Raw genomic sequence first — 27,652 nt, 5'->3', positions numbered from 1 at the left:
TAAACACAAAATGCAGTTTTTAAATGATGGTTTTTATTATTTAGGGAGAAAAAATCCAAACCTACATGGCCCTGTGTGAAAAAGTAATTGCCCCCTGAACCTAATAACTGGTTGGGCCACCCTTAGCAGCAATAACTGCAATCAAGCGTTTGCGATAACTTGCAATGAGTCTTTACAGCTCTGGAGGAATTTTGGCCCACTCATCTTTGCAGAATTGTTGTAATTCAGCTTTATTTGAGGGTTTTCTAGCATGAACCGCCTTTTTAAGGTCATGCCATAGCATCTCAATTGGATTCAGGTCAGGACTTTGACTAGGCCACTCCAAAGTCTTCATTTTGTTTTTCTTCAGCCATTCAGAGGTGGATTTGCTGGTGTGTTTTGGGTCATTGTCCTGTTGCAGCACCCAAGATCGCTTCAGCTTGAGTTGACGAACAGATGGCCGGACATTCTCCTTCAGGATTTTTGGTAGACAGTAGAATTCATGGTTCCATCTATCACAGCAAGCCTTCCAGGTCCTGAAGCAGCAAAACAACCCCAGACCATCACACTACCACCACCATATTTTACTGTTGGTATGATGTTCTTTTCTGAAATGCTGTGTTCCTTTTACGCCAGATGTAACGGGACATTTGCCTTCCAAAAGTTCAACTTTTGTCTCATCAGTCCACAAGGTATTTTCCCAAAAGTCTTGGCAATCATTGAGATGTTTCTTAGCAAAATTGAGACGAGCCCTAATGTTCTTTTGCTTAACAGTGGTTTGCGTCTTGGAAATCTGCCATGCAGGCCGTTTTGCCCAGTCTCTTTCTTGTGGTGGAGTCGTGAACACTGACCTTAATTGAGGCAAGTGAGGCCTGCAGTTCTTTAGACGTTGTCCTGGGGTCTTTTGTGACCTCTCGGATGAGTCGTCTCTGTGCTCTTGGGGTAATTTTGGTCGGCCGGGCCACTCCTGGGAAGGTTCACCACTGTTCCTTGTTTTTGCCATTTGTGGATAATGGCTCTCACTGTGGTTCGCTGGAGTCCCAAAGCTTTAGAAATGGCTTTATAACCTTTACCAGACTGATAGATCTCAATTACTTCTGTTCTCATTTGTTCCTGAATTTCTTTGGATCTTGGCATGATGTCTAGCTTTGGAGGTGCTTTTGGTCTACTTCTCTGTGTCAGGCAGCTCCTACTTAAGTGATTTCTTGATTGAAACAGGTGTGGCAGTAATCAGGAAATTGAACTCAGGTGTGATACACCACAGTTAGGTGATTTTTGAACAAGGGGGCAATTACTTTTTCACACAGGGCCATGTAGGTTTGGATTTTTTTTCTCCCTAAATAATAAAAACCATCATTTAAAAACTGCATTTTGTGTTTACTTGTGTTATATTTGACTAATGGTTAAATGTGTTTGATGATCAGAAACATTTTGTGTGACAAACATGCAAAAGAATAAGAAATCAGGAAGGGGGCAAATAGTTTTTCACACCACTGTAGATAGATAGATAGATAGATAGATAGATAGATAGATAGATAGATAGATAGACAGAACTGAAAGGCGCTATATGATAGATAGATAGATAGATAGATAGATAGATAGATAGATAGATAGATAGATAGATAGACAGAACTGAAAGGCGCTATATGATAGATAGATAGATAGATAGATAGATAGATAGATAGATAGATAGATAGATAGATACTTTATTAATCCAAAGGGGAAAGTCCCAATTGCTCCTTCATCTGTAAGGTTATCCCAGTTAATATTCAGATAATTCAAGTCCCCCATGACTATAATATCCCCCTGTAAATTTGCCTTTTTGATATCACTAAAAAGATGTGTGTTGAAATTACTGTCTGTATTGGGTGGTCTTTAACACACTCCTAAAATAAGACCTCTTTCCCTAATTTTTTCCAGGCGAAGCCACATGTCCTCACTAACATGGGGCTCATCACCCATCTGAAGAGGACATTTAAATTCGGTTTGGCATAAACAGCAACTGCACCTCCTTTTCTGTTCTGTGTATCCCTCCATGTTACACTCATCCCCATCTTTGTTATTTAGCCAGGTTTCTGTTATTGCTATAATATCATAATTATGCTCTGCTACATACTGTACAACTCCAGCTCACGTCCCTTATTTTTGATACTTCTAGCATTAATGTGGGCTATTTTTAATGTGTTACTCCTTCTACATTTAAATGTTTGCCTAGAGTTTACATTCGCTCATTACACATTTTTATTTCCACGCCGTTATCTGTTCCTCCATGTACAGATCTAAACCTGGCCCGTCCTAAACTCCCTGTGCCCCCCCGATCCTCAACTAGCCCACACATACGCCTCCCCAATACTTTGGTGCCCCTCCAGTTCTTTACAGCACACGCAGTCATTAATCTTCAAACAGGAAGGCATGAGACGGGAGTGCAAACCAAAATACTGTAACCCTAAAGAGTCTCATCCTGCTGGTGAATCGAAACAGCCACAAACATACCTTTGGGTTCGATTTCAAGCAGACGTGACTGGCTTCACAGTCCAAATACATGCAGGTTAGGTGCATAGGTGATTCTAAATTAATAATAATAATAATACATTTTATTTATTTGTAGGCGCCTTTCTAAACACTCAAGGACACTGAACAACAGACAATACACAGATTATAAATAAAAGTAAAACACAGAAGTTAAAATCAGAGCAATTGTAGTCAAAGAGAAAAAGCAGCCTTAAACAAATGAGTTTTAAGTTTAGATTTGAAAAGTGAGAATGAATCAATGTTTCTAAGCTTGGAAGGTAATGAGTTCCAGAGCTTGGGAGCAGAGTAACTGAATGCTCTGCTCCCCATGGTGGTAAGACAGGTGAAGGGGACAGTCAAGTGGATGGAGGAAGAGGATCGTAGGGTGCGGGAGGGAATGGCAACATGGAGGAGGTCGGGCAGATATGGAGGGGTGAGGCTGTGGATAGCCTTAAAAGTTAACAGAAGAATTTTGAATTCAATGTGAAACTTAACTGGAAGCCAGTGAAGCGGCTGTAAAATGGGAGTGATATGGTGAATAGAGAGGGTTCTAGTAATGATGAAGGCAGCTTCTCTTATAAAGAGATTTGCGAGAAAGACCAAAGAAAAGGGAATTGCAATAATCCAGACGAGAAGTGACAAGGCTATGAACGAGGATAGCAGTGGTGTGGGGAGTGATGGAGGGGCGAATACGCAGATGAAAATAAGCAGACCGGGAGATGTTATTGATGTGGGACTGAAAAGATAAATTACTGTCAAGGATGACACCTGTGGGGAAGGGGAGACAGAGGAATTATCAATAACAAAGGAAAAATAATCAGCTTTGGATCATGTGGATTTTGTACCAATGAGGAGAACCTCAGTTTTTGTCACTTGTTATTTCATTTAAGAAAGTTTGAAGAAAACCGGGATTTGATTTCTGCCATGCAATCAGTAAAGGAGGAAAGTGGAAAGGAAGCAGTAGGTTTGCTAGTGAGATAGAGCTGGGGGTCATCAGCATAACAGTGGAAGCTAATGTTATATTTATGAAAGATGTTGCCGAGAGGAAGGAGGTAAATAATGAAAAGAAGAGACCCCAGGACAAAGCCCACCTGAAGTAACAGCGGTGGGATGGGATGTGAAAGTTTGAAGCTGAACAAAGTGAGTGCGGCCTGAGAGGTAGGAGCTGAGCCAATAGTGCAGTGTGGGTAATGCCAGTCGAAGATAATCTATTGAGAAGAGTCGTGTGACAAATAGTGACAAAGGCTGTGCTCAGATCAAGGAGGATGAGAATAGGAAATAAACCAGAATCAGCTGCCATAAGGAGGTCATTAGTAACTTTTATAAATGTCGTTTCTGTACTGTGGAGAGGACGAAAAACCAGACTGGAACTGTTCATACAGATTATTTTGAGATAAATGAGAATGAAGTTGAACAGCCACTGTTTTTCAATTGTCCCTAGAGTGCTTGGTGTGTGTGTGTGTGTGTGTGTGTCCTGCGGTAGGCTGGCGCCCTGCCCGGGATTTGTTCCCTGCCTTGCGCCCTCTGTTTGCTAGGACTGGCTCCAGAAGACCCCGTGAACCTGTAGTTAGGATATAGCGGGTTGAGTAATGGATGGATGACTGGCTTCAAAAGAACACCAAACGCTTCATCCCCGGTGTTTCGTGGCCAGTTGTGGACTCAGCCAAAGACCAATAGACACTCGCGATTCAAGTCTCACGGCACTTCAACACTTCTAGGAAGGCTCCGCTTCTGTGATCGACTTCCCAGTTAAAACTAAGCCTTTAATTGAGAGTTACACAAAGACCCCGACAACACAGAGAGTTGAATCTCTTTATTGATTGCACATCAACTAGCTGTCCCCGTCTTTGAAGACGGCTGTCACATGGAAGGACACAGGGCGACAACAACAAATAAGCGCTACAAACGACACCACCGCGAGGAGACCCCGCAGGTCAAGGCAACAATCAGGCACAACAGCGGCCATCGTCGAGAAAAAAAAAAAGTGTTCCAGATGGCAGAGCGACCACCAGAGCCGTCGGGTCAAAGCCGACCACGCGCTCCACGCCGTCACGCGAACCCCCGCGCGACACTCTGCAGCTTCAAGGCACCGGCCGACGGCGACTCGCGCTTGAGATGACGGAGCGAGCCGAACGCCTGCCATCTCTCCGCCTCGCTGGACATCTCGCACTTGCACTCGTAGACCAGCGTCACCCGCCGCTCAAGGACCCTCCTGCCGCCCAGGCAGCGCAGCGGGATGCTGACCAACCGGGTCTTGATGGGGGCGCAGCGGGAGCAGGTGACGGCGCTCGCTTCCTGGGCCTCGGGGACGTACAGGGAGCTGCAGCGGCCGAAGCACAGCTTGTTCCGCAGGGTCACCGCGTCACATCCAGGAGCCGAAAGGCGCTGCAACGACAAGAAAAGTGGACTTGGTGAGTGGTCGGCGGGGGGCGCTCAGGTGGAGCTTATGTTTAAATATCTTCACCTCCAGAAAGAGTCCAGTGAACTCCGGACCCCGGCACAGACCGTCATGTCGGCCTCATTATGGCGCTTTATGGCGGCCCACTTGTCTCTTTTATTTAAGTTAAAACCAAAGACATCAAATACCACAGAGAAGGCCACTTTAACATTTCAGGATATCCAACAGTAGAAATAATCACTAAAAATTACCCGCCTAACTTCAGCTTCCTGGAATTCCAATTCAGGTGGAATTCTGGCGTCTGTGCGTTTATGAAAACTGCAAACCAGTTCCTCAGATGGTTTAGAAACGAGAGGCACCTCGGATGGGCTCGCCACCATTAAAAATGACAAAAGCGGCTGTATGATGACCCCGGGGGCAAATTAAGTCTGTCTGTTATAGTGCCTTTCACATCTATCTCTCCATATATCTATTATTTAGTGCCTTTGAGAATAGGAGGAGGAGGAGGAGAGAGGAAGGAGGAGGGCACGAAAGAGGAGAGGGACAAGGAAGATGACATGGAGTAGTAAGATTAGTGGGGGTAAAATGCAGGAGCGATGAGTAGGAGGAAGAGGAGGATAACAAAGATGAGTAGTAGGTGTAAGAGGAGGGCAGAAGAGAAGGAAGAGAATGAAGAAGAGAAGAGGAGGACAAGAAAGATTACTAGAAGTAAGAGGAGGAGGAGGAGGAAGAAGAGTGGTAATAGGTCAAGAAACTAGGGTAGAAGAAGTATGAGCAGGATGATGAAGAAAAATGAAGAGAAGGAGGAAAAACAGTAGGAGAAGAAGAAAGAGGAAGAAGAGCAGAAGTAACAGCAATAGTAGAGCAAGAATGAAGCAGGAGGAAGAGTTAAATAAAGAGTAGTGGTACTTGGAGGGGCTGCAGGAGTACTGAGTGATGTTCCCCAGCTTCAGACCCAGGCCCACTCACTTGTTTCCATGGGGTCTGCAAGTCTGTTAATCCCCCGTATCATTTAAGGCGACTCAGAAACGCCCCAGAGTGGCTAGAGCTGTTCATATGGCCTGCAGCCCACCCTCACACCCCGTGTCTTTAAGATGGACTGTGGCCCCCATTTGTTGTGAAGGTAACACGATGAGGTAGTGGTCAGTGATGCGGCCTGCCGGCACCCCTTTGTTTTATAAAGTGGTCTTTAATGAGCGAGCGGAGCACCATGAAGGAATGGCGTCCCTCGTGGGCCGTTGGCTCGCCTTGCAGGTTCTACTTGTTGTTCTTCCTGGTGGCATTCTGACTTTGTGTTTTTCCTGCCCCTACCCTGGATGTGCCATCCTTCACTGTTGTGTAGCTGTCACCCTTTGTTTCTGCTTACGCCATCTGTCTGGCTGAGCCCCTCACCTGTCCCACCCTGGAGCCTTTCACATGCCCTTGGCGGGCAGCTCTGATGCCTCCACCTTGGGGTCTCTGATGCCAGTCCTTGCGAGGTTGGCAGATTTTTTTTTTTAATTCACCTGCCACCCTGCCTACAGATGCCCCAGTTACACACCTCCTGCTCACATCACCCCCCCATCCGCACCGATGCGCCAGCTCACCTGTGAGAAGGAGATGGCAGTGCAGCCCCCCTCGGTCGTTTCCTGCTCCTTTAAGTCCACTGGGGCCGTGAAGAGGTCTTTTTTGATGGCCGCCTTCCACATTTCCAGGCCTTTTCTTTGCTTCTCTCCAGGTTCTTCCATGGCGGGTGGCAACGGCTTGTTCAACTGAGACAGAGCAGGTCCTGGTCTACCCAGGGCTAAAAATGGTGGTAGCGGACCCCTGCCCAGCGCCCGGGGCCTGGCATCAAGTCGCCTTGTAAAAAGAGGAGACGTCTTCAGGAGAGCAGAACTGGCCTGGATGACTCTCACTGTGCCCTGCAAGGGCTCGTCGTAATCGCTGCCAATGCCAGAGGACGCCATGTCTTCATCATGGGTGGCAGTGTGCCCCCCAGGTGAGTAAGCACTGCTTAGGACTGCCATGAAAAGCAGCTGGACACAGAGGAGTGCCATCGCCATGCTTCTGTCTTTTTCTAAAATAAAGTCGTTCCTTTTCTGTGCAGCAAGCTTCCTAATAATTTAATCGTCAATAAATACTAAAGTTCAAGGCTGCTTACGGCAACCCTGCAGTCGTCTGTCTGCTGTTGTGGGTTCAAGGACCCCCTTTTATAAGGCTGCACACAGACTGGGGTGTCAAATCTGCCTCCTCTGCAACTGTCCTGTCAGTGGCACCTGCTTAGCAGCGTCACACCGACAGCCGGCACTTTGAATTGTAAAGGCCAGCAGAGCAGGATGTGTATTGAGGTGGGGGTCTTAAAGGGGGCTGGGGCCCACTACTCTGAGATCAAGGCGCTCACACGCTCTTCACACAAGCCTGACATAAAAGACTCGGCCGTGCCACCTAATGAGGCATCAGAAGGTGACCCTCCAGCTGGGCCCAATTATCAGAGTAGGCAAACGTGGGACAAGCCACTGGACAGAAGAACAAGGCCACGTGGCGGTCACTGGAGCCAGAGAGAGGACAGCCGGCCCCCCCAGAGCGCCGGACACACTTGAGAACGAAAACGCACTCAGAGTCGCTGAACCACAACCGGGAAATCAGTCAATACTCGGGAGCGGCTGAGAACATTGGATAGTGAAGTGAAATGTCGAGTCAACTACATAACTGATAGATATACAGTGCCTTATCTATATGTCTAGCTCTATTATATAGTGCCGTTATGCCTGACTGTTTTACGGTATTTCCCGTATCTATAGTATCTGTCTCGTACGGTCTTCATATCTGATAGACATATAGATTTGGAAAGGCACTATACAACAGATACACAGATAGATGGAGCTCTGTGGTTGTCACTAACAAAGACAATCAGAACGCACATATTGACCACTAGATATCTCAGATGATTTCGTTTTGTTTCATTCTGTTATTTACTGATCACTTTAAACGTTTAATTATATTTTTTGTTATGTTTTATTGCGCTTTGGATTAATAACTACAATGTACTGTGCTGATGATGAGGAGGGTGATGATTTATCAAACCTGACCTGACGCACGTGATCGTGTCAGGTTTGCGTTGCTATGGCGACTTGCTCTGCCAACCATTACATCTCCTGTTGATATTCCCTAAGCAGAGCCGATGAGCAGGGCAGTGGTCCCTAAAAAGATACCAAGAAAAAAAGGAAACGTAGTAGCAACGATTTAAACAAAAACGGTTTGAATCGTTTCCACTCCACAGTCTGGCTTTGTACGCTCCCATCATGCGAGATATATAAACAGGCAACCATATAGTCGCCCTTCTCTTTTTAGGACCTAAGACAGACTGCCAAAATGGCGGCCTCCGTAGTTGGTCGGAGTGCGTTATGGACACGGGGTTTTGTCAAACGACTTCGACCGTCGACTCCCAGCCCTTTAGCAGCTTGCGGTACGATACTCAGGGTGGCATTCTATAACCCCAGACCTCTGAAACTAAACCTCAAAGACCCCTATATCCCTGACCGGGACAGCGAGCGTACTCCAGAGTGGCAGAAGAGCCGCGAGTTTGACCGTAAACTGTACGGGCGACATGGCTCGCTGTCCGGGGTCGATGCCGCCGTGCTGTGGCCAACTCCGGAGAAACTGGAGAAGATCGAAGCGGAGGAGCGGGAATGGCAGCCGACGCTAGAGGCGATGCAGAAAACCATCGAGCTGAGGGAAAGGGAGCTGGAGAAGAAACGCCAGGCCAGGTAAGGGCGAGGCGGGCAGAAATCGAGCAGTATGGAGCAACACGTCGGACAAAATTAAATAAACACACAAAATATAGAAGTACCGTGAAATGTGACAAAAAATAAATAACAAGAAATGCGAGTATAAATAATTGTCACGATGGATATTTTATATACGGTACATATTTGATGCGTTTACTCTTTTTGGACACTTTGTGTCAGTAATAAAATACATTAGTAAAACCATTTATCAGTTAACATTAAAAATAAAAACAATTTACACTTGAGAGTCGCATCAGCCAAACCATTCAGCACAAGAAGGATCCAGGGATTAACATTAGAAACTGGTAAGAAAAAGAGCCGAGAACCTTTCGTTTTTATTGCCTTTGTGTTTTTTCAAAGTGTCATTTTAATGACAGCGCAGAAAGATGTAATAGAAGTTCTAAAATTCTTAAGTTTAGGCTCTTGTGTGTAATATTTACCATGTAAAGATAGACAATATAGTAAATGTGCTCTCTCTAAAAAAAACTACATTTAAACAAACTGGGAGAAGTTTGTCGATCATTCTAGAAAGTAATAGAAATGTCATTCCAAAATATAATAGAACAAGTGCAGAAGTAAGCGGGCTGTGAGAGGGAGTCATCGTCGGCTTTACAAAAACTACACAATTTATTAATATTACACTTCTTAATTAGTTAATTAGATTAATAATCAGTTAAACAAAATATATATATGGTACACACCAGGCCGTTTTTCAAATTATGTTCACAATAGTGGAACTCAGTTTAGTGGGGACAGAGAAGAAATTATCCAATGTGAGTAGCATTTTTGATATGAAAGTTATTACATTTGCTGTCTAAAAATGGAACCCTATTTATGGAAAGAATCTGAGCCTCTTTTTAATCAGAGTATAAGTAACAAGAGTTAAGTAATACAGAATTACTGGGAAATGCACAAATAACCTTAAAAAAGCCTAAGCTTATTTACAATAAAGTCCAAATGAGAATAAGCCATTCAACCCAACAAAGCTCACCAGTCCTGTCCATTAAAAACATCAAGTCGAGTTTTGAAGGTCCCTGAAGTTCTCCTGATGAACTCATTTTAAAGTCGGTCCACTGAACTAATCCCCTTCATAATTTTAAATACTAAAGTCAGATCTCCTCCTAATCATCTTTTTTGCTTAAACTGTAAATGCTCAGCTCTTCTAACCTTTCCTCATAACTCATCCCCTGTAGCTCTGAGTCAGCCTAGTCGCTCTTCTCTGGACCCTCTCTAGTGCTGCTATTTCCTTTTTGTAATTTGGAGACCCAAACTGCACACAGGACTCCATGTGAGGCCTCACCAGTGTATTATAAAGCCTGAGCATAACCTCCTGTGACTTGTACTCCAGACATCAAGGCGCTATATAAATTGATATTCTGTTAGCCTTCTTAATGGCTTCTGAACACTGCTGATCTGTAAGTTCTTGGCAAAAGTATAATAGACATTCCTTATTGTAAAGGTCAGACACAAAGCATATCCTGTACCATTCTTGTATGAAAATAAATTTATTTCCAGATACAATTTATTGATTATTCTTGATGAGCGCGGAGTTGTGCTTACAAGTGATTTCTTAAAAGTCTAGGGTTTGTTTATTTTATTCTCTCTTCATTTCTTTATTTCAGTGATAAAATATGACATAAGCCCTGAAATGAGAATCATCACTGCCACTTGTCAAAGTTAAGAGGGCGGGCTCTAGCAAGTACTGCTTTTTGATTGGTGAATCATCCGCAGAGTGGACGCATGCATTTTGCTTGACTTGGGAATTCTGTAGCTAATGCACAATCTCAGAGTTGTGGCTGTGCACTGTGAACACAAGTGCAAGAAAAAGCTGCCCAAAATCGTTGTGTGAAGCGGTGATTTGAACTCAAGAACTTCCAGGTTCATCATCAGCAGTGTGTGTCTGGAGTGTCTACTGTAAATTTGGCACTTACATCCTTGCTACCAACAAGTCACCAATCAAGACAGTACTTACTGTAGCCTGCCTTCACTACTTTGGCAAGTGACAGTGGCAGCTTACTTTCAGGGATTAGTTCATGTTGTGTGCGATGTCACTGAAATTAATAAATGAAGGATTACATTCATAAAGAAATAAGGATCAAAAATATTTCATAACACATTTAATTATTTACGTTCACATTTTACAGTACTTTTACTTATTTGCATATTTCATTCACCTTTTGTCACATTTTACAGTACTTTTATTTCCATATTTATCTACTTTTGCCTGAAGTATTTGTTAGTAGGGCTAACGTAAAACTGCACCCCTTCTTCAGTGTGTTGCTGTGTCAGAAAGATGACCGCAGCAGCAGCAGTATGGCACTTCTTAACATGGCAGGGTTGCTGTCTCTTGGCCTGTGCTGTGCCCTCCTGCTGTTCTAGTGTCCAACTAGCAAGAGTCTCATTTTTTTTAAGCATTTTGAAAATGGTGTTATTCTGCTGTTCCATTTGTTCATCAAATTTAGTGCATCACTGTCATTATCTGAGTTTTAAGACTCCTGAAATGGTGGTCCAAGGCGTCCATCAAATCTTATTTTCATTGACCCTACTCCTTGGGGACAGTGACGTGTTCCCTTCATGACAGTATTACAGTTGCTTGAAGCTTTCTGTGTATTGTGAAAATGCTTTTTATTTAGGCAATTCAATGCAAAAATGGATATAACAAATGACAAATCCAAGAAAATGAAAAGAGTAATAGTATAGCTCAGCGTTGATGGCAAGGAGTACTAGCATGGTAGTAAACTCACTAGTCCAGCAGATTTAGCCCATTTTATCCACTTTTCCTCACCGTTTCCCTTAAGTGTCCTTCAGCATCGCCATTATGATTTCTTAGATAACCTGCCTGAACAGTTTGTCACCCCAATGGATTGTTTTGGGTGCATTGCCATTTTCCTTTTTGAGACAGTAGAAGACAAACCTCATTCTATGCCTTCTGTAACTGCACTCTGAATGAATACAGTGGATTCAGTCAGTGTGCAAACTCGCCATCTTTTTTTTTTTTTGCACTCATTTTTGTGTTGTAGATTTAATTTTAAATGGATAGGATTTGCCTTTTTGGCAGTCAATATAAACTTGTCAACTCATAATGACAAAGTGACATGTTATCAGTGAGGTTGGCAAGTTTATTAAAAATCAAAAACTGCAATCTCTCAACAAATGCAGTACTTTGTAGAAGCCCCTTTGGCAGCAATCCCAGCTTCAAGTCTTCCTGGCAAGTCTCTACAAGCTTTGTACACCTGCATTTGGGAAGTTTTATCTTATTCTTCCTGGCAGGTCCTCTCAAGCACCATTAGATTGGATGGGAAGTGTCTGTAAACTGGCATCTTCTGGTCTCTCCAGACATGTTCTACAGCAGGGATTCTCAAACTCAGTCCTGGGGACCCTCTGTGGCTGCAGGCTTTTGTTCCAACCAGATTGACAATAAGTGATAATAATTGATGTAATTTACAGTAATCAGCTGGTCTTTTTTCTCCTCTTATTCTACATTCAGAAAAGCACAACCATATGAGTCTTAAATTTATAAAGTAACTTTTTTTTTGTTGTTCTAGTTTTTTAGTATCTTTAAACGATGTAAGTCATTTGTTCCCTACTATTTTGTTCATTGTATCCTAATAGTTAAAATGAAGCAGAGCAGACACCTGGGAGAACAACACTGAATGATGAACGGCTGCAAGTATGTTAGCATCAAACTTACTAATTAGTAAATAATGGATTAAATAACAACTTTGGAAAGAACAATGAAAATCAGGATGAAAATATTGTTTAAAAAAAAAACTACATAAGTGCTTAGTACATTTTAATACAAAATTACCAAGTTTAGTTTCATAATTTTTTATTACTCCAAAACACAGAAATTGGGTAATAACAGATCACGTCATTAGGCTAGCAGGCCAACTAAAAACAGAAGTTGGTTGGAACAGAAACCTGCAGCCACAATGGGTCCCCAGGACCAAGATTGAGAACCACCCCGCTTTAGGGGTTTTAACTCTAGGCCACCCAGACTTCTTGTTCTGCAGTCACTCCAGGATCACTTTGGCTGTATGTTTTAGGTCCTTGTCGTGCTGAAAGCTGATCCATCACCCCACTCTGGGATGGTGTGCACTCTGGAGCAGTTTTTCTTTGAGGACCTCGATGTATTTCAGTGCGTTTCTCCTTCTGTCAATTCTGACCTGTCTATGCTTGACCATAGGGATGGTATTAAGCAGGTGATCAGCAGTGTCTAGTCTTCACACCGATAGTCCTCAGATTTCTGCCTAAAAACTTAATTTTTGTCTCATTAAACCAAAGAATCTTTTCTTTTGTCCTCACACTCTGAGTTGAAGCGGGCGGTCATATTCATTTTACTCAAAAATGGCTTCTATCCAGCCATTCTACCATAACACTTAACTGATGGGAGTGCAGCTGAGATGGTCGACCTCCGGTCTCAGCAGAGGACTTTGAAAGATCATGGGGTTCTTGTCCAGTTGCTCAGTTTGGCCAGAGAGCCAACTCTAGGAAGAGTCCTAGTGGTCCCAAAAGGTGGAATACAGAATACAGTTAAGTTCTCATTACATCTCAAGAATGCCTCTGAGCACATTTTGGAGTGCTGCAGCAAGGGGTATGAATTCTTCTGTGAAGAAGAAATTTTAGTTTTCGATTTTTAAAAAACTTGCAAACTTTTCTGAATATGTTTTTACTTTGTCATTATGGGTTATTGAGTTCAGATTGATGGTCAAAGATGTCAAATTTAGCCATTTAAAATTAAATCTACAACACAGTAAAATGTACATAAAGTGAAGAGGTTCAGATACTTTCTGAAGCCATTGAACATTAATTTAATTTACCCTGCCACTACACTGTTATCTTTACATTTTGGTAAGTCTAACAACAGTAGCTCAGACTATCCTCTTTTTGTTTCTTACACTACATTTTGACTTTCAGGGCAAAATTAGTTGCTGCTAACATGGAAAAAATGCCAAAAATGGTAGAAGACTGGCGCCAGGAGGCCCGCAAATTAAAGGCTAAGCAGCGCGAGGAGAAGGCCCGTCGGGAGCATCTGCTGGCGGAAGCTAAGGAACGGTTTGGTTATGCCCTTGACCCTCGAAGCCCAAAGTTCCAGGAAATGGTGAAGGAGATAGAAAAGGAAGAGAAAAGGAAAAAGAAACTGCTTAAAAGAATGAAGGAAAATTCCAAGGGTGAAGCGGCATCGACTGACGTTAAGCAGGCAATGCAATCCACATAGAGAAAGTGCGGCGTGAGCGTCGAGGTTTGCACTGCCATCTTGGTGCCTGCTATTACTACTCAGTTGTTAGGGACACACGTTTGCAATGTACCGCTGGACTGTAAGTGCACTCTTGCAGATTAATTTGGAAAGACTGCCTTTGGCTTGTAATATCTTGCAATGCCACATTCTGCTTTCTGTAATTTTACTATAGCATATAAGATAACTTTATTTAAATACCCGTTATCCTTGTGATGTACAGACACTAGGAGTGTTGACAAGTCTAGCTGACCTCATCCTGTGTAGAATCTCTGTAAGAGGAGTGGACATTTCTTCTGCTCCATATGTTGTGGGTTTATTTACTGTATATAAACAGAATATGATAACCTGGTCTATTCACGTGTTTGTTTTCCTTGCTTGCATGCTTAACTCTGAACTGAAATATTAAAACAATCAGTATTGCTTCACTTTTCCAACATGAACCATTGTGAAAGAAATGTACTTTTATTCTGAAAAAGTGTTCACGAAAGGTACTCTAAAGCCTAAGGTTTTTTTATATTGGTGGACAAGTTAGTACTAAAAATGCCTGAGTTATTAGCCTTGATTTACATGTACACCCCCAGTACTACAAGACTAATACTTTAGGCATTTACAGTATTAACGTTTTCACCAACACAAAAAAACAAAACTGTAGAGGTTGAAGTGCTTTTTGTGAACACTTCTTCACGATAAACCATTTTTAAGTAAGAACATTTTAGTTAAACAAGATGAGCAATTTGACACAAGCTAAGCTGTAACATAACTAACAGTCAAGTTTGTGTTCTAAATATTTGCTAATTCAGTCCGTATCCCTAAAGCCAGCAGTACATTACACAACTTCTAGCTGAAGAGGATGTCAGACTTCCAAACAGCAGTTGCTGGGTCTCCTTGAGAATACACGACTGGGAATTGCAGAGGATGACAAATTTACATGATTCCATAATGTCTTTCCAGCACATTTTCAAAGTATTACAAGCTCAATACATTATGACAGCTAAGTAACCCTTTTCAGCCTGACAAACTTTTTGTTCTGGGAGGTGTCAAAGAAGGGTAAAGTCTCTTCTACATCTCCAAAATAATGGTGGATTGATGAAACAAGAGCCTGTGTAATGAGGTTCTGTGTTCAACATCAAAACAAAAATGTTACCCGATTCTTCAGTTTTCTGACAGATGAAACACAGTGTTTTGACGGCTTCAATTCATTCTATCCTCAAAGGACCAAATTGTTACACATTTGATACTATGTATGTATATTTGTAGTCAGTGATTCAAGTCCAATGAGAATATGCATTTATACACAGTATGTACTTTGATGCTGTGCCGAGCCCTATTAGCTGGAACAACTTCAGTTTCCTACCAACACAGAAATCAGCTTTTTGAAAGGACAACTGCTCATCTCTTGAGTTGTCATGCGAGAGTCTGCACTGATGAAAAACAGCACACTGGGTGTCTTCTCAATGACGCATAGTTGTGCAGTGTCACCTGCTCCTGATAAGTATACACAACATACGTTGTAACTTTAGTGACATTCATTTTTTATGACTTATTAAATTAATTTCTGATTTAACTATTTGAACTGTAAGTTTAAACCAAAACCTAATGCTGTATGTTTGGGCAAACGGAAACATTACTGTCATAAATATACCTTCAGATTTGTTTAGTTTTTTTTTTTGGTCTCACAGTTACATTCTTTTAAGTGTTACAATTCTAAATTGACCATGTTGATGTATTCTAGGGCGGCATGAAGGTGCAGTTGCTTTATGCCTCTATGCGGTCCTGGTTTTATACATCTCTAATATGGAGTCTGTACGTTCTCCCTTTGTGGGTTTTCCTGTTGCATGTTGTTAATACATGCAAAGTAAGGATTTAACTGTACTCTGCACACACACTAATAAACATGAACATCCCAAAAGACTTGCAGGTTAGGTTGTCTGGTGGCTCTTTGTGACTGAGTGTAGGTTCAGGTATTCTAGTGTTCCCTGGACTACCTGCCCAATACTGCCAGTGTAGGGGCTGACCTCCCATGATCCTGGACTGGTACAAGTGTGTTCAAAAATGAATTTGTTTATACAAGGGTAAATCAAAAAGTAAAGGCAATTTGAAAGTTACACAGTAACTGCAACAGATAGAAGTACACACAATACAACACGTTCACAATGGCCTCAGTTGGTAGTTTAAACAAGCACATCACATCATTCTGGCATTAGTCTAAATGATGCCAAGGTCAAATGAACATGGACCCTCCACTGGGGATTGCACTGCTGTTGGAACCATGTGTCGTAGTGACATTTCTTTGGGCAGAGAGAGTGGAATCTGCTGAAATTCACAGAAGGATGCTGGCTGAGTATGCAAGTGAAAGCAGCAGAACTCAACGCAAAGTTTATGATTAGGTATAGAAAGGTTTAAAGTGGAAAGAACTCCAAGTGTAACCAACAAAACTCCATCTAGTCGATTATAAACATTACACACACAAGCCCACATCAACATGGCCAATGCCTTCATCACAGAAAATCGACAAACTACACTGTTTGTTGTTGTTGTTGCATATTTCAATATCAGCTTTGGCTTATACCTTTAGCTTCAACCTGAGCATTTTAAAACAACCCATAAGCCATCGTGAGTTTGTTGTATTGTGTCATCTTCTATCAGTTAGTGGTTACCACTAATTTTCAAATTGCCTTTACTTTTTGATTTACCCTCGTAGTAAGACACAATGGAAAGATGAACAAAACAAAATGTCCAAAGAATGTTCAAAAATCCTAAGAGGGAATAAATATCCAAACAAAAAAATACTGAGACAGCACGGTGGCGCAGTGGTAGCGCTGCTGCCTCGCAGTTAGGAGACCTGGGTTCCCTGCGTGGAGTTTGCATGTTCTCCCCGTGTCTGCGTGGGTTTCCTCCCACAATCCAAAGACATGCAGGTTAGGTGGATTGGCGATTCTCAATTGGCCCTAGTGTGTGCTTGGTGTGTTTGTGTGTGTCCTGCAGTGGGTTGGCACCCTGCCCAGGATTGGTTCCTGCCTTGTGCCCTGTGTTGGCTGGGATTGGCTCCAGCAGACCCCCGTGACCCTGTATTCGGATTCAGCGGGTTGGAAAATGGATGGATGGATTGAAAAATACTGAAGACATTTGGACATTTTAAGTGCTGAACCTGTTTTTAAAAAGGACCCAAGACAATATAAAAAAACAAGTTTAAAAAAGTCTAAAATGATAAATACCTTTACTGTCTCCTGTTGTTTAAATCAGTTATATTTAAACTGGAGCAAAGCTACTGTTACAATGAATTTGAGTAATTCATTCTGCACAATAACAGGTGTATATCTACTTTACGCCTCTGACACTAAAGGCATATAAAAGGAAAAAGTGTTTCTTTGTAAGATTTATTTTATGAATTAATTACAGAAGGTCAAAAATAGAAGGCTCAAAAATTTGATGAGGCTTAATAAATTAAACATATACAAGATTATTCACAAATATTTGCACTTGGCCAAATTTTCTTAAGGTGTATACATACATACATACAGACACACATACATACAGACAGACATCAAATAAAATCTGCAATTTCAATGCCCAACAATTCTGTTACCTTCTAAATATCCTCTGTGCACCCCAGCATCTTGGGAATAATTAAATAAATGTAAATTTCTGACCCCGGATTGTAAAGAATGCAGGATTATTCTTTTAACGATCAAGCCCCAGGGTTTGGGGCAGTCGTCAGGAAGCTCTCGTTCATAACATTTCACAACGGATGTCAGAGTTGGCACTTTCAGTTACACAGAGGCTACACACACACAGTGCAGTTATGTTTGCAAAGGGCATATTATTTTGCCTCTAGGGACCTAAGAAGAGGTCTAATAATGGTTTCATTTACAATCTAAAACAGATTTCAAAATACTGTGCATAATACACCAACAGATGTCAGGTTTCTATTGGTTGATGCAGATCAGTGATGCCTAAAAAAAGTCATTGTGAGCTCCAGGCTCCCTCTATCAAGGAATAATGATAAGACCTCTGGTGTGATACAAATAAGGTAGGAAATGTACAGTAACTGTAAAACATAATAAAAAGTCGGAATCCTTGAATGTATATGACAAGAATTAAGGACTCTCCTTAAGCTTTTGCGCCTGTTAATTAGGTGAAAGCCATGTAGCCTCTCACTTGCCCATGTGAACCTGAGGACCCAGGGTGGTCAGAAGCAAGCGACAGAAGAATTGTGCTCCCCTTTTTCTTCCCACCCCTTTCTCATTATTTTTTTTCTGACTGCTACTATGTGCAGAAGTCCTCCTAGGAAAGTGTGACAACTGTTCCTTTACAGTTCGCTGCTGGGGCCCTCTCCATTCTCGTGGGGCTCAGCTTTTAATTTGGAAAGTGCTGCATGAATACGAAACAATGTCCGAGATTCCATTGAGTAGTCCTTGTAGTTACTCCTAGCCAAAAACAAAAGAAATAAAAACAGTGTTGTCAGAGCCTGCGGTCATTATTAGAGTACAAGGGGGAAAGTGTGTAGAAAATGATTAGAAAGAACTACTTCAAAGTAGCAGCCTTTTTTAAAAGAATTCTTGTAAAACTTAAGCCAGTTTAAAAAAAACTTCTGGTTTAGCAAACTTTTTCAGAACACTTGTTTATTTGATCTTTAGTATCTTCTGGTCCGACTCTATCCTTCACTTGGAACAGGGCTGAGGGACCTGACCTTGTTTCTTCAGTTTTATACACCGTCCATTATGTATTCTAAAATGGTTTCTGCAAACGTTCTGCAAATGTCTCATGAAAGTTGGAGAAAAGAGTATACCAGACCAAGAAGCTGCTTCATGGGCCCTGATTTTAGAAGAACGTCACGGACTCTAGGACACACCATGGAGCTTTAATCCATGACTGTCATTTTCTCATTTTGCCTTTTTCTTGTCTGTTTTAAGTCGATCCCAGTCATCCAATGTACCAAAGTATCATATTGTCGAACACTTTCTGATAGTATTCACAATGAAAGGTGCTACAGTATATACAACAGATTAAAAGTGAATATTACAGACAAAATGAATCAGATTACTCACTTGGCTCGCTGCAAACTTTTAATTGCCTCTTCCTTACGTCCCTGTTTGATACGCAGCAGACTTAGTTCAAGCATAGCGTTGGGAACCAGATAATGGTCAAACCGAATCTTTTTCTCACTGTTGGGGGTTACAAAAAATGGTTAGTATGTGCAGGGGGTATAGATTAGAGAATGTTTCAGCTGTGCCTGGCTGTGGGGTACATGGCATAGCAGAATAGGTATCACAGGAAAGATTTCAGAATATAACATGGCTTCACTCTTAAAATGTACTGAAAAATGGGAAATTGTAAAGAACCATTGGTCTGCAGTTATGCCAAGTATCTGAGCTTCTAAAAAAGGATTTTAAAAAATGTAAGCACATTTCAATTAACAGTATTTGTTTTCTTTTTAATTTAAAACACAACCCAATCAACTGTACATAGTTCAATATTACAGAAAATTAAAATTACGTTAAAATTTAGTTAACATTTAACCACCCACCTTACATATTTTGAGAGCTAGTATGTCCAAAAACTGTTATGAGACAATTCCTCATTTATATCAGACCCCAAAAATATAACAAAAAGAGAGACAGAGGCCAGGAAGGCTGTTTTAAAAGGACATTTATGTTTTAAATCATGTGCAAACTCATTAATTTGGCAAGACACGGTTTTCTCATTGAGTTATGGACTGTAAGCAGTTTAACATATGGTTAAAAACAAGTATATTTATTGACATTGACCATCCAGTTTTTTTTGGAAAATAAATGTCGACATCTTTACTGTGTGGCAGGAATACTACATACTGTATGAAGCATGCCTGTTAATAGAAAACAATTGTAACCATAGATGTCTGAAGGTGATTACAATGTTGCAAGACTGATGTTTACAGGTACAGCAATTTAAGAAGAAAATAACTTGCCTCTGAATAACAGATGAGAAACATTTTTCTGCCTGACTGATATCACCTTGGTGTTTTAAGCAGAGTCCTTTCAACAGAGTGATAACACAGCTGTCGTCAACTGAATATTCATTAGCTGTGAAGCAGAAGACAAAACTCATGTGGAAGACTTCAGAATAAAAAGAAAAGTTTCTATATATACATTCATATGTTATACTGAACATTTTAGTACTTTTTTTTTTTTTTTAAATTTGTCACTATTAGGGTTGTGAATTGTCAGGAAACCAACAATATACTATCGCTTTGTTATTTGGGTCACAATTCAATAATATTGTGATTATGTTTTGTAATATATTGAAGTATTGTGCTTCAATTCTGCAATTAACGGCAACTTACTCCCTTTTTTAAAACTGTCTAATTGAAGGCAAAAGAGAAATTGCATCCTATCCATCCATTTTTTAAACCATTTTACTCAGAGCAGAGTCACATACCAATAGGCAAAAATATCAGTGTTAGACTTAATCAGAAAAAAACTCTTAACCCAGTCCATTTGACTTAATCTCTTTTTTCACAGTGGAAATCAATGTCAAGTGTCCCAGCATTCTCCATAGTAAGATTAGGACTATTCAGTTACAGTACATAAAGACACTCACATTGGCACATAATCTGATGACCAAGGCTTATCAGATGAGCCCTTATGCACATAGTACAGGCTCATGCCAGCTAGTAATGGACATTTGAACATATCTATTTAAAATATTGTCTGAATATAAAGTATTCGGATGTGGATTTAAAATTCTTGGGGGTTGTTGCTTTTCATTTTCTTGGTAAATTACTTTTTTTTTTTTTATATAAACAACATATATTCCACATTTGACAGTTCCCAAATACTAATAAAAAGTTTCATGTTACACACGGAGAAAAATTCATGTAATGCTTCCTATCAAATTAGATTTTATGCTTTGCTCACAGCTTTAATATCAGTCACATGGTGATACATTTTAACCAGTCAGGACCAGTACACACAAAATCTCTGTCAAAATCTGTAAACGTGTAAACTGATGTAGTTTCAACTCATCAGTTTGTGAATTCTAGAATAAATTATATATATATAAATTATATATATATATATATATATATATATATATATATATATATATATATATATATATATATATATATATATATATATATATAAGTCAGCCTTCAGGTGCAGATGACACGAGTACTTGATGACACAGTGTACTTGAATTTAATAGGCTTACAAACTGCATGTTTCAGGTTAAACTTTTTTTCACTTTAATATTGTGAAACCCAAAATTAACTCAAACACACAACTCAAATAGTTTTGGAGATTTTGGCATATAAACGTTGTGTCAACAGTAAAGACTGGTGGTGTGTAATGGCAAAGGGAATGCTTTTTGATCTCATTAGATTTCTCAATACTAAGTAAGCATCCTTTGAATGCCAGTGTACTTAAACATTATTGATCACATGCATCACTCTATTAACACAGTCTTTCCACTTTTCTAATGGATACTTACAGAAAGAATAATTTGCCAGTGTGACTTCAAGTTACACCAATGAATGCCTTTACATTCCTCGGGCATAAATCCAACAAAACTGACAGATCAGCATGCAGTGAGTTTCCTCCAATGCACACTAAAAACCCTTGTCTCCTCAGTTTGGTATACCTGAACAGCCCTAACTCTATTCTCATTGCATCTTTAAATTTGTCAAATTTCAAACACACATATTAACATTTAAATTGATTTGGCCGACACCTTTATCTAAGGTGACTTGCGATATTCAAGTATATATATATTGTGGTCCCGGAGGGCTTGTGCCTCCTCCAGACCGCAAGGGGGCGTCCGTCCTGGTTATGTTGGGGGCCTTGGGTACAGGGCTTGGAAGCCCAGCCCTGTAGGGACCCATGGCCACCACCAGGCGGCGCCCCAGTGCCCGATTATCCCGGGAGCCCAGCACTTCCGCCACACCAGGAAGTGCCGGGGAAGACAACTGGGGACACCCGGACGGCTTCCGGGTGCGCAGCCGGCACTTCCGCCACACGGGGGTGTGTCCGCGGGAGATTGCCGGGAAGCAGCTGGAGCCCATCCGGGTTCCTATAAAGGGGCCGCCTCCCTCCAGTCATTGGCAGAAGTCGGGTGGAAGAGGACGGAGCTGGAGTGAGGACTGGAGGCAGCCAGGAGAAAGAGAGGCACAGGACTGTGTGGCCTGGACATTGTGGGAATCGGTGCTGGAGGCACTGGGGTTTGTGAGTGCACTGAACTGTAAATATTGTGTACAATAAATGTGTGTTGGGTGGAACTATGTTGTCTATCTGTGTGTGTCCGGCCCAGCGTTCACAATATTATATATATATATATATATATATATATATATATATATATATATATATATATATACACACACACACACACACACACACAGTATATATATGAGATACAATTGGTTTTATTTCTTTTGTTTTCCCAAGTGGGACACAGGCAGATGAAACAGTATGTCAATAGTGGGATCTGAACCCACAGCCTCAGGGTTTGAAGTCCAAAGCCTTAAATATGACACCAGACTTCTTTTCCAATCATTCATGAGCTACCAATTTCAACACACAAGTTGAAAAGATAAATCTTTGCACATTAAGGAAAATATCTAAAGGTCAAGATATTCACAAAACACGCAAGCTTACATAAATTAAACCAGATGGAAAGATTACTTAGTACAAAATGGAAGACAGGTCATGTCTAACATTGTGTATAAAGAATTTTTTCAAAATACAGGATTAAATACATTTCAAACATATTTTCTTCTTCATCCCAGTCATATGATGAGCAATGAGACAAAATAAAATGCTCAGTAAAAATGTATCAGAAGTGAGCTGGAACTTATGGTACTCTATTTGTCTGATGCTAAATATTACCTTGAGTGCCTCTCATTCTCATAGTCCATAAATTCACTTAGCCTTATTCTTGGTATTCACTTTATTATTTATTAATTCTGGTGCATTTGCAAATGACTGAATATTTTACTATAACAAAGTATTTGGGAACTGTGAAGACCAAATTATCACAGTTAAAATTAATGAAAATAAAAACCTCATAACTTCATACATTCAGTTCCCCAAAAAAAAAAGAAAAGAAAAGAAAAGAAAGAGGTCATACAGATATTTTATAATGATGCCTACCTGGTGTACTCTGCAGCAGACGTTCTGCATCCAGCAGCGTCTCCAAAATACCATCTGTCAGGACCCTACATTTCCCAACCATGGTGAAACCATTCCATATATACATCATCTCCTGAAAAAAATCAATATATCCATTAATTTAGTAAAACTCACGAATTTTTCAATGCCCAATCAAGCAGACATATTATAACACATTCTTATTAAAAACAAGAAAACACAAGTCAACTCACGTTCTTTTTCTCCCAAGTGTTTATGAATTTCTTGTGAATAATATATTTTGTAGGCTCAAAATGTCAGTATTATTATATGCACATATTCCTTTGGATAATATTGGGAAAAACAAAGTATATATCAGCATTGATAACAAACTGTTCCAAGTGTATAAATGTCCTGATGTTTGTGCTCTACTGGTGTTTTTTTTGTTTGTTTGTTTGTACAAAGTAGTATTAGAAAACATCAGACGCATATGTCTGAAGATGCTGCTGAGCGATTTTACTACTATGCATACTGTCACACACATGCACAAGGTAAACAGATTATGTGCTCAAATCAATGTATTTCCCTGTCGGACCTGCCTTTTAACTCTTTCTCTTTTTGTCCTGCTCACCAACACATACCTCAGCCCAATTCCTCTTCCAGTCCTCAGAAGCCCCTTTCAAATACCATTACTTCCTCTTTCACTCCTCAAGGTCCCGCCCTACCATGACGTCATTTCCTCTTCTAGTCCCCAGGATTCCACCGTTCTGTTTTGAACTTGGTCTGGAGAAGACCTAGTATTAATCTTTTTTTTTTTTTTGCTTGTGTGGCAAGCATACAGGGTGGAATCCCCAAATCTTTATGGTCTCTTGTGTCTCTATATTTTACAAAAGTTAATTTTTAGCTTTATCTGTTGCCTTACATTAGCTTAAAAAACATCAAGAGAGCAATTGTATTTAACTTCATACACCTGGTGTAATGCAGGGTAGAATTATATTTTGTCTCTCTCTCTGTACACCTCACCAGATCTAGTCAGCTTAGCATTGGGTTTTTTTAATAAAAGCTAATAGACTACAAAAATGGTGAGTGCAATGGTTAACATTCCATTAAGGGCTGAAACAGAACACAATTAGATCATAGCAAGGTGAGTACAGCAGAAAGCAGGCCTAAGGCCAAAAAAAAAAAAACACAAAATGCACAAGAGAGACAAGGCTGCAAACTCAAACTGAAATGATATTAAAAATGAGCTCTTGCTATGAACAGGGTGGCTTAAACAGCACTCACAATTACAAATAACTGTAGTATGTGAAGTGCTAGCTTAGCGGACAAAGAATTGTGGCATGAGAATAACTCAAACCTAGCGTTGGCAATCAAATATGATTACAAAAAGGCAATAGCTACGAGATTCTATCAATGTAACCATAGTTACAAAGACCTATACATTTATATGTTCAAAATGTCTTTCACCTACACCCAGCTGAATCTGGCAGATTCAAGACATACTGTGACGATGATCAGATATTGCATTATTTTTATTTGATTTGCTTAAATCCTAATAATGCTAAAAACTTACAAGAACTGCAACTACGCATTTTTTTTTTACAATATGAAGTTTATATATATTGTTTTAAAAAACCTTATTAGCCCACGTTGCCTCTTAAAAATATCATTAAAAGAACTATTGGAATATTGAGCCTACTGTAATAATCTTTTCTCCACCTGGAGTAATTCACTTAATAGTTATTATGGGAATGAATGAACCGTTATAAAGCCCTTCTAAAGCAGTTACATGAATGGACCAAGGAAGAGAGCCTTCTTTATGATTTCATTAATTTTCTACTAATGTAAAGAAATACAGGAAAACAAAAACAGAGAGAAAAATAAAACAGCAATGATTTTAAGTAGGTCTTCATGCATTAAGGCACCATAATTGTATGACAAATAAAGAAGACAGGGAGAGCAGACTGGATGGCAAGGATGGCATACAAATCAGCAGAATACATATCCATAAACAGATTGTATTCTGTACATCTCACAAAGGACAAAATATGAGCATGAAAAGAGGTCAGCATCAAAAGCAATAAGCTATTAAGGTAGGTTGTGGTTCACATTAACTGTAATAGACAAAGAAAGTTCAGGAAATGCATTAAATATATGTAAACAACAAAAGAATACTCCAGACTTAAACAAGGCAGAGAATTGATAAATAGTCAAACTGATATACAGAGAAATAAGTTCATGTGAATTTTCCAAAGACAAATATAGTATTTTTCTTTTGTAAACAAATGTACATGAAAATCCATTAAACACAGATACATATTATTACACACAAGCACCTTTTAAAATCTACATATATTTATTTATTTATTTGAAATAGTAAAAAGTAGCATTGCAGTTTCTGGTGTTTGATTTTCAGGGAGGTAAAAGGCATTCCAGAGATGTTTTCCTTGATTAACAGACTTCCTATTTCACATCTTATCAGAGGGGGTAACACTCTACAAAGGCAAGTGACTCACCAACACAGGCACTGGAAGTTTCACAGGAGAACTTGCTTTGTAGCGCCGTGCTTTGCGAATTGCAAACTTTTCAGTAGGAGGGGACTTGCCAGCAATCTTCTGTTTGAATGTAGGCACCTGTCTAGGAGAGTGGTGAGAATGGCATAAAATATGGTAGATGTAACAGACAGCACAGGGAAAAAAAAGCAGCTGTGAGCTGTTAATAATGATGAATATAAAACTGAGAGTGTGACGCCTCAAACATTAGACATTTATATCAAATGAATTCTTAAAATTTGAGAAGAAAATTAAACATGACAGTAAAATCCAGAATGTATTGCACACTGTCCCAGTAATTGGTTGACACTGTGACATGAGGTTATGGCTTGCTCAAGTAACAAGGATTAGTAAACATTTGTCAAAGTCTCCCTAAACTTCCTTCCAGGACAATTCAGGTGAGCAGCACCACACACAATACACTAGTTGACACCTCCATGAGTTTTTCCTACCTAGATTTATATGGAAGTGCTACATTATAGTAGGCTTTAGTGTAAGATGATCATACAATTAAAGTGTTGTTTTGTTAGGGCCTATGCGATAGTGCATACTTTAAAAAGCATTTTATTAAACAGACTGAATAATTCCTTCATAAAATTTGTTGTGATAGTGGTCAATTTGAAAAATACTTTACAAAATAATATTTTACTGACCAAGGAATAAGTATTTATCATTGTATTCCTTTCCACAATCCAGTTTTCCTACCTGAAAAGTTCAACTTCATCTTCTCCAAAAGGTCTCGCTTCATTTGGTGGCAACATACTCAAGTAGGCTGCTTTCATATACACATACATAGCCTAAAAACCAGAAAGTGGGCGAGTGAGCAACTGCTACATCTACCTCAGTATAATTCAGTATTTAAAAGTAAACCCCTTAAAAAAATACCTTGGACCATCGGCTCTCCTTGCTAAGTAAATCTGCATAGAAGTAGGCCATCCTCCAGTTCTGCTTGAAGCTGTAACACCACATCAGCTCCCAGAAACTCATGTGATGGAACTGCTTCCAGGCCTGCTGGGCAGCACAGCCATCTTCAAAACGGGCAATTGCCTGCAAGGGACATTCATCAGATTTCTGAGCACTTCTAACAGCAAAACTTACCATAAGGAATAACTGTCAAAGTAATTTAAACACTTTTTGAAAGATTAAAGATTAATCATTAACATTTAGCAGCAATGTTTATCATGAAATCAGTAACCTGGTAACGGCCACCTAACTAAAAATGATAAAAGATGCACAAGTCTGCCAAACTAACAATTAACAGTTAAAAAGGCAAACTCGTATATCTTAAATTGTCAAACACATGTAAAGCTTAAGGTAATGAAATCTATCTTGTGAGAAAACTCACTATGAAAGAGATTATAAAAATGAGTCCTCTAAAACGTGAACATTGTTTGGTCAAATACTCTGCAGGTACACATCAGTGTGAAAGAATATCCTTTCATTTATGAACAATGCAATGAAGGGAACGCTTTCATTCAACTGAAAATTTTACATCTCAAAGAACAAATATACATGAGAGCAAACCCAGTAACATGCACCTAACATTCATGAAGTCTGTTTTAACAGAACAGCCACCAAATCTGAAATACCTGCTGGATGAATATGGAAGGGTTTCAAAGCACACATAAAACACTGTTAGCAATATTTTACTTATGGAATAATTACTACACAGATGAGGTCTAAACATTAAATCTTTCATTTGCTTATGTACCAGGTATTTTTATTCCCAATCCTTAATCCTATTCCTGATTATCTTCCCAAATATCTAGGTATTTGCTGTGCATATTCTCAAATACTTTATATATCAGGCTCCAACGACTTCAAACATTTGCTATACTGTTTAACTCATGACAGTCTTCCTGCAACAGAAGATATTTACATTTTTTTTTTACTTTCAAATGTTTTACTTTTACATCTTGCATTTCTTTTATTCACTACAATAAAGGCATTTCCCATGAGTAAATATTAAAGAAAGAGAGAAATAGGAAAATCAAAGGCAAGTCCAGACCTGGATAAATGTACTGACAAGTAACAATGAAAGAACAACACTAAAATGCCCTGAAGCACAATAAAGTGTATTATAAAGGAAATGAAGAATACAG

General features: G+C 40.0%; 3 protein-coding genes across 3 annotated transcripts in view; 1 reads left to right on the top strand and 2 right to left on the bottom strand.

The window, feature by feature from the left end:
• Positions 1-4,286: 4,286 nt before the first annotated feature.
• dand5 (DAN domain family, member 5) lies at positions 4,287-7,974 on the bottom strand. Its single transcript, XM_039772644.1, has 2 exons — positions 6,475-7,974; positions 4,287-4,875 (listed from the first exon to the last, which is right to left on the bottom strand). The coding sequence occupies exons 1-2, from the start codon at positions 6,928-6,930 to the stop codon at positions 4,540-4,542; spliced, it is 792 nt and encodes a 263-aa protein (XP_039628578.1). The 5' UTR covers positions 6,931-7,974; the 3' UTR covers positions 4,287-4,539.
• Positions 7,975-8,113: 139 nt separating this feature from the next.
• Positions 8,114-14,243, top strand: gadd45gip1 (growth arrest and DNA-damage-inducible, gamma interacting protein 1). Its single transcript, XM_039772645.1, has 2 exons — positions 8,114-8,634; positions 13,573-14,243. The coding sequence occupies exons 1-2, from the start codon at positions 8,240-8,242 to the stop codon at positions 13,871-13,873; spliced, it is 696 nt and encodes a 231-aa protein (XP_039628579.1). The 5' UTR covers positions 8,114-8,239; the 3' UTR covers positions 13,874-14,243.
• A 3,014-nt stretch (positions 14,244-17,257) lies between these two features.
• The window catches only part of zgc:158403 (tetratricopeptide repeat protein 39A), a 46,677-nt gene continuing 36,282 nt past the window's right edge, over positions 17,258-27,652 (bottom strand). The window contains exons 12-18 of the mRNA XM_039772643.1: positions 26,436-26,597; positions 26,256-26,347; positions 25,515-25,635; positions 23,023-23,134; positions 19,842-19,956; positions 18,943-19,059; positions 17,258-18,321 (exon numbers count right to left, since the gene is read on the bottom strand). Coding sequence (XP_039628577.1) covers positions 18,204-18,321; positions 18,943-19,059; positions 19,842-19,956; positions 23,023-23,134; positions 25,515-25,635; positions 26,256-26,347; positions 26,436-26,597 — 837 coding nt within the window. The 3' untranslated portion in view covers positions 17,258-18,203. The remainder of the gene's footprint in view (positions 18,322-18,942; positions 19,060-19,841; positions 19,957-23,022; positions 23,135-25,514; positions 25,636-26,255; positions 26,348-26,435; positions 26,598-27,652) is intronic.

Source organism: Polypterus senegalus, chromosome 12, assembly GCF_016835505.1.
Source record: "Polypterus senegalus isolate Bchr_013 chromosome 12, ASM1683550v1, whole genome shotgun sequence".
Taxonomy (NCBI): domain Eukaryota; kingdom Metazoa; phylum Chordata; class Cladistia; order Polypteriformes; family Polypteridae; genus Polypterus; species Polypterus senegalus.
Note: the sequence above shows the minus strand (reverse complement) of the source record. Positions and strands in the feature narration are given on the sequence as shown.

Excerpts from the sequence above, each read along its gene's own strand:
- dand5 (XM_039772644.1), bottom strand. The coding sequence starts at position 6,930 with ATGGCGATGGCACTCCTCTGTGTCCAGCTGCTTTTCATGGCAGTCCTA. Across the intron at positions 4,876-6,474 it reads CTGCCATCTCCTTCTCACAG|CGCCTTTCGGCTCCTGGATG; the intron begins GTGAGCTGGCGC and ends TTGTCGTTGCAG.
- gadd45gip1 (XM_039772645.1), top strand. The coding sequence starts at position 8,240 with ATGGCGGCCTCCGTAGTTGGTCGGAGTGCGTTATGGACACGGGGTTTT. Across the intron at positions 8,635-13,572 it reads GAGAAGAAACGCCAGGCCAG|GGCAAAATTAGTTGCTGCTA; the intron begins GTAAGGGCGAGG and ends TTTGACTTTCAG.